This window comes from Benincasa hispida, chromosome 6 (assembly GCF_027475165.1).
Source record: "Benincasa hispida cultivar pf3 chromosome 6, pf3_genome.v1.1, whole genome shotgun sequence".
Classification (NCBI taxonomy): Eukaryota; Viridiplantae; Streptophyta; class Magnoliopsida; order Cucurbitales; family Cucurbitaceae; genus Benincasa; species Benincasa hispida.
The window spans coordinates 3,893,081-3,899,656 of record NC_143483.1 but is presented as its reverse complement, the minus strand read 5'-3'; the positions used below and the strand labels follow the sequence as shown (position 1 = coordinate 3,899,656).

The 6,576-nt window shown below is 34.6% G+C and overlaps 1 protein-coding gene across 3 annotated transcripts; it reads left to right on the top strand.

Annotated features, from left to right (window-relative positions):
* Positions 1–3,563: 3,563 nt before the first annotated feature.
* LOC120080116 (uncharacterized) lies at positions 3,564–5,946 on the top strand. 3 transcript variants are annotated; one of them, XM_039034678.2, is made up of 3 exons: positions 3,564–3,867; positions 4,036–4,940; positions 5,643–5,946. In XM_039034678.2, exons 2-3 carry the CDS (start codon positions 4,071–4,073, stop codon positions 5,772–5,774), a joined length of 1,002 nt encoding a protein of 333 aa, XP_038890606.1. In that variant the 5' UTR covers positions 3,564–3,867; positions 4,036–4,070; the 3' UTR covers positions 5,775–5,946. The 3 variants fall into 3 exon arrangements, with proteins under 3 accessions (XP_038890606.1, XP_038890604.1, XP_038890605.1); XM_039034676.2 differs by having other exon boundaries at positions 3,564–3,912; XM_039034677.2 differs by having other exon boundaries at positions 3,564–3,916.
* Positions 5,947–6,576: the final 630 nt, after the last annotated feature.

Genomic DNA, 6,576 nt, shown 5'->3' with positions numbered 1-6,576 from the left:
TTTGAGAATTCCAATTTCGAAAAGTTCTCACAAAAAGGTTGTCAAGTAAATAAGATTTACTAAACGACAACTTGGAGAGACTAGAGAACCGTGGAGTGTTTCTATACGATAGACACTCAGCTGGCCGATGAGCTAAACGATCGCATAATTTTAGCTCGCATAGCTTTTGTTAAATGAGTGGGCATCGTCTATGCGATAGACTTCTACCATCTCCCACTTGCTCAATCGTTTACACGATTGTTCTCCTTTGGTTTCTGCCTCTAGCCAAGTCTACACAGAACCCACACTCTGGATTCTCACATCAAGAATACCAAGGTAACCTTTTTGGTGGTGTCATACTCAACTTGACACAGTCAAGGTTCTATGGAGGCCGTTCGGGGTGTTCATGACTTAGAGATCGTGGTGTTAGAGTTCGCTGTGATCGTGAAGTGTAGAGTTTGTGATCAAGGGTGTTGAAGATGAGTCTTTAAAGGTATGTCAATTCTTTCCCTTGATCTTTAGAAAAGCATGCTGTAATTTTTGTTTTATGCATAGCCTGTTGTTTCCGTTTGTGTATTGTAAATGTTAATGTTCATATACGATTGAAATTTGGAACGATCCTTTTGCAGCTCATGGAAATCTTCATGTTCGATTTCCTTCAATTACATAATTGATTAACATACAAATATCACATATTTATATGCATATATCTTTTTATGAATCCAATTCATGTAAATCTAATATTTGAATCTCATTCAAATACATCTATCTTATAATATAATTTGAAATATATATCATATCTAATAGAATTCGCTATACTTTGTATTAATCATATTAATATAAAATTTCTTCAATTAATTTGAACAATTCAAATCATTCCTTTTTACAATCCTTAGCAAGCTAACAATGGGACCTTATGGACTTACAGATTAGAAGCTCTAATAATATGAGATTAATTTAATTAAACTCTTTTAATTAAATCAGTCAATATTCATTAACTATCGAACACTCCACTAAAGATCGATAGTTACACTCTCGCACTGTAGATATATTTCTATATCCATGGATATAACCAATCGACAATGAGTCGACCCTTCACAAATTGCTCATAACTACAGCTGGGTCAAAATGCCGTTTTACCCATGTAGTTACATCAACTTCTTAAGTACCACTAATTCCTTTAATGAACAAACAGTTTATAGTCCAACAATAAACTAACATCTCTCGAACCACTGAGAGGTTGAGGTCTCATTGTTCAAGACCCAGAATCAGATATTAATGGAACAATTTACCTACTTTCCCTATGATCGGGAAGAAGTGAATTCTTTCTTGTGTAGGTATGTTCCCAGCTCCCTACTCATACAGATCAAAGAATTTCCCTCATAAACAGGAGTTCACAACTCACTCAGGATTAAGGTCAAGTCACCTATGGTCATCCTAGTGAAATATTGGTTTCTTCAAGTAACAATGTTATAAAGAGAAACCAATCATTTTACGGCCCAGTCTTGTATAAAATTTTTATACAAGATACCCCCACTCACGTATCTCCACATGAACAATATGGCACATATTGTCTATAACATTTACAACTCATGTAACAATTACAAAGTGGGCCGTATTCACAGTGTTACCAAGATAAGGCACCCAATCTTATCCGTTTACTACAGACCTTTTAGGTTATGTCTACCACATAATGTTCAAATGACTCATATAACCTTAGATTTTAGTTTATTGGATTGAATTAATGCAGTCTAAATATCAAATAAAATATCTTTTATTTTATTAAATAAATAATTTGTTCTTTCAAAATACAACTACAAGATATATGAGATTTAGGACACTAAATCCAACAATCTCCCACTTGTTCTAAAGTGAGTTGGATGTGCAGTATCAAATACAATACGATAAATTAAAGCATACAATATACCTAATAAAATCTCTCACTTGTCCTATATTAGATGACTCATATCCCGTAGACCCAGACTTTTCAGGTGACCCTAAAAAATTTTAGTCGTGAGAGTCTTTGTAAATAGATAAACAATATTGTATTCCGAAGCAATCTTTGTGACGATCACACCTCCTCTTTGCACAATCTCTCTAATGAGATGATATTTGTGCTCAATATGTTTTCCTCGTTTGTGACTTTAAGATTCTTTGAAATCTGCCACAACACCACTATTATCACAATAAATGGTGATAGGCAAGGTCATGTTTGGAAAGACTTCTAAATCCGTCAGAAATTTTCTAAGCCAGACAACTTCTTTAGCAGCTTCATAAGCAGCTACATATTCTGCCTCCATAGTGGAATTTGCAATACATCCTTGCTTAATGCTACGCCATACTATAGCCCTTCCATCCATAGTGAACGTTGATCTTGATGTGGATTTTCTAGAATCCTTATCAGTTTGAAAATCAGAGTTAGTGTATCTTGTAAAGATCAAATCCTTAGCGTCATACACAAGCATATAGTTTCTCGTTCTCCTAAGATACTTGAGAATAATTTTAACCATTGTCCAGTGATAAAATTCTAAATTGGATTGATATTTATTGACCACTCCCACTGCATGACAGATGTAGGGCCTAATACACAACATGACATACATAAGACTACCTACTGCAGATGCATAGGGAATCCGTCTCATTTCCTCAACTTCTTGGGTATGCTTATAACTAGACTAAAAAAAAAAAAAAAAATACACCCACAAACTTAAGGAAAAAGATCCAAGGATTAAGAGTCCCATGGTTCCCCATAGGAGAAGCCCCCGACCACTTAGAATAATAAATAAAGATCTTAGACTAAATATCAAACTAATCATTTGAGGAGGACACAAAGTGACTCCATAGACACGCTTATTATGGTCACGCCAAACATGATAAATAACAGCATACCAAGCAACTCTTTGACCCTTATGCTTCAACCAATTCCCATTGCTAAATTTACAAATCCAAGTGAGCTTTGTATCCTCATACGATAATCTATGGGAGCACCATACCCACATAAGCATGTCCTCTCAGATAGCCTTACTAAAAAGACACTCAAAGAGTAAATAATCCCTGGACTTAACTCGACCAGTACACATAACACAGGGATATCAACACACCACTAGCTAACACAATAATCAATAAATATACATTTTACATTTTTATAAAAAATAAATTAGATTGTTTATTATTTATATTATATTCATATTAGTAATATTTGATTGCTTATTTTATATATTTTGTCGACTTTTTTATCATATAATAAAAATGCTAATTAAGCTTTCATGTTATATTCAAACTCATAGACTAAAAATATGTATGAAAATATTGAAACGTGGCAAAACCAAATTAAAACATCTAAAACAGTGAAGAAAAAATTGAAATTACGTCCCCAAAATCATGATTAAATCGAAACAATGTTTCGATTCAACACTTAGAAAATAAATGAGAAAAATGTTTGATATGCTAAAAACACATTTTATTTTTCAATTTCCATTTTACTCCTAAAAAGTCCTCCCTCCCATTACTAAAAAAATTAAAAATAAATAAATAAAAACTCCCTCTCTCACATTAAAGATTATTTTATTTATGACAATTGGACTGTTTTGGTTACTTGAGACACCGGCAGTGAGTTTATCCAAACCCAATCCAATTTTCCATTTTCATTCCATTGTCTTTTTGTCCACAACTTATTTTGAACTTCAATCCTCTCTCTCTCTCTGTCAAATTCAATCAAACCCAAATACACCATATCCCAATTTTCCACAATTCCCCTGTTCTCACCTCCACATTGCTTCTCATATGCCTTTCTCTTCATTGGCAGTTTCATATAATCCTCAAAAATCCCCTCTGCGCCTCTGATTTTTTGATACTCTGCAGTTGAATTCGAAGAATCGAGGAAGTTGGGTGAGGTTTCGATTCGGGGGGTTCTTCGGTTTCCTTAAATTTTCAGTGGGTTGGATCTTTTTTTGACTAATTTTCATTTGATTTCTTCTGGGTTATTTACCCTGTCTGTGTTCTGGCTACTTGATTTCTTATAAGTTGTTTCTTGTGTTTTTCCCTTATTTGTTTTAGTTTGTCGGTTGAGGAACCTTTAAGTATTGGCCGCCATGGAAGGAGCAGTGGGAGCTGAGTTTCAGGATTGGGAGGTGCTGCTTCATGATTTGAACCCCGAAACTACCCTAACTGCGGCCGGAGAGAAATCGACCCATTTTGGTGGAATTGAAGGTGAGTTCGATTCCGATAGCATAATTAAATCCGACTATTTCTCTCTTGATAATCAGGGACGGCGAGGGAGAACTGTACCTGAGCCTGATCTTAATGAGGAAGAAGGTTCGGTTGAATCGGACAATCCTAGTTGGATTGATCCGAGTTCGGAGAATCGGTATGGTCGGGTAAATTCGAGCGAATTATGGTCTGATTCTGGCAGTGATAGGTCGGATGAGCGTAAATTTAACGAACTTGATTCGAAAACTGAGTCCGGAATCGCAGAATTTCTTCAAGGTGATGCGGAATTGAGTGGTAGGATTCTGAAATTAGAGAGTTTAAAGTCCCATGAGAGCAAAATCACTGACTCTGATCCAAATATTGAATTAGCTTTAGACGAATTTGATGAAATTCAATCCCAAAGCAAGGTTTTGAACAATTTCTTGTCTGATTCTGGTGAGGATATTGTTCGAAGTGGCTCAAAAGTAGTGAAGTTGGAAGAAGGGAAAGAGCATTTGGATGAAAACAAGAATCTCCAAATTGAAGAAACCAAAGTCAGTGCAGAATCTGGTAGTGAAGATGGAGATAAGAGGAAAGTAGTTTGGTGGAAGGTTCCATTCGAGGTGTTGAAGTATTGCCTGTTTAAGGCAAGCCCTATCTGGTCATTCTCTGTAGCAGCTGCTTTGATGGGTTTCATTATTCTTGGAAGGAAGCTCTACAAAATCAAGAGGAAGAGCCAGAGCTTGCACCTGAAGGTTATCTTGGATGAGAAGGTAAATTCAGTAAGAATTTATATTCCAAAGAAATTAGATGCTCAACTTTTGTTACTGTTTGTTTAAATTTGTCTGATGATATTGTTTTTGTTCTGTGGTATGATACTGCACTTTTATCATAGTTTAACTAATTGATTGCTACACACGGTGAGGAAATTCTGAAAGTTGTTGCTTGTTGGGTATTGTGCTGCATATTTGTGGTTCTCTTCTTGGTATAATAGTAACAATTTAGGTGAAAATTCATTATTTCTCTTTATATTGATATATGTGAATCAAGTTTAATAGAGTTTCACCTGTGCTCGTTGTTAGTGTACGTGAGTGGTGATAGTTGTTTGGGTCCAACAGGATCGGTGCTCGGGCATCGAACTGTCGGTGTCAGCTTCTTCTCATTGTTGTGCCAAAATGTGAATCAAGTTTATTACAATATGCTGTTCAGTGTACTTCCTGTGGACCTTTTTTCTTACTGGAGGTTTTTTCTTTTTCCGAAAATTGTGTAGTGTAGCTTAGTTTTGAGGGAGAGATTAGCTTCTCCATCTATTCGATTTTAGCATTGAATGATACCTTATGACACTTGGGCAGGAGTCAGTCCTCTTTTTGTGGCTGATATTCAGCAACATAGACAGTAGTTCCCCTCCCCCGTTTTTGTTGATTTTGAATGTCTCTTTGAAGTTTTTGACGGCACGAACTAATTATTACTTGCAGAAGGGATCTCAATTCATGAGTCGAGCTGCTCGTCTTAACGAAGCCTTTTCAGTTGTGAGGCGTGTTCCAATTGTTCGACCCGCTCTCCCTTCTGCCGGGATAAACCCATGGCCTGCAATGAGCATGAGTTGAGGATTCTTTCCACAAGGGATGCAGATCAAGTCAAAGCAATAGTTTCTCTCTTTATATATGTAAAAGATGTAATATTCTACAGGTTCCAATCTATGTTCTGTACTAATACAAGATACTTCAGCATCAGCAGTTTGTCAAGTAAATTTAGATGATGGCTTGTCTCTGATAAAAACTTTCCCCGTTTCATCGGTTTTGTCATGCATTTTCATACAAAATTTACCTTTTAGAACTCTGTATCATCATGTATAACTTTTATATTTGGGACGGGCGGATTTGGTATGGATTCAGCGGATTTGAGCACACTTTATGCTCTTTATTTATATATATATATATATAAACCAGACATAATATCAAAACTACTAGCTAATCTAATGGTAAATCTGCCTTTCAGCCACTTCTAGAAATAGATTCAAGTCTCACTTATTACATTTATTTTTACTAAATTTTATAAAGTCTCTCTCAACAAAATTTTTGAATCCGCCACTGAAATGAAAACTTAATCTAATTTAAGTTTAATTAATTACTAGATATAGATATATTATTTAGATTTAATAAATTCAACTAATACGTAATTAATTTATACTCATTAAATTATTTTTAGTAATTAAATAAAACAATCTGATTAATGTTTATTGTAAAAAATCAATTAATGAATTAATTAATATAACATCATATAAAATAATACCGAATATAATTCACTGACTTTCTTACATCTAAAGTATTATTTAATTTTGATTTCTTTGTACAAAATTAGTAAAACAAATATCTATATATATATAAGGTAATTGTTTTTAATGAAAAA

Excerpts from the sequence above, each read along its gene's own strand:
- LOC120080116 (XM_039034678.2), top strand. The coding sequence starts at position 4,071 with ATGGAAGGAGCAGTGGGAGCTGAGTTTCAGGATTGGGAGGTGCTGCTT. Across the intron at positions 4,941-5,642 it reads AGGTTATCTTGGATGAGAAG|AAGGGATCTCAATTCATGAG; the intron begins GTAAATTCAGTA and ends TATTACTTGCAG.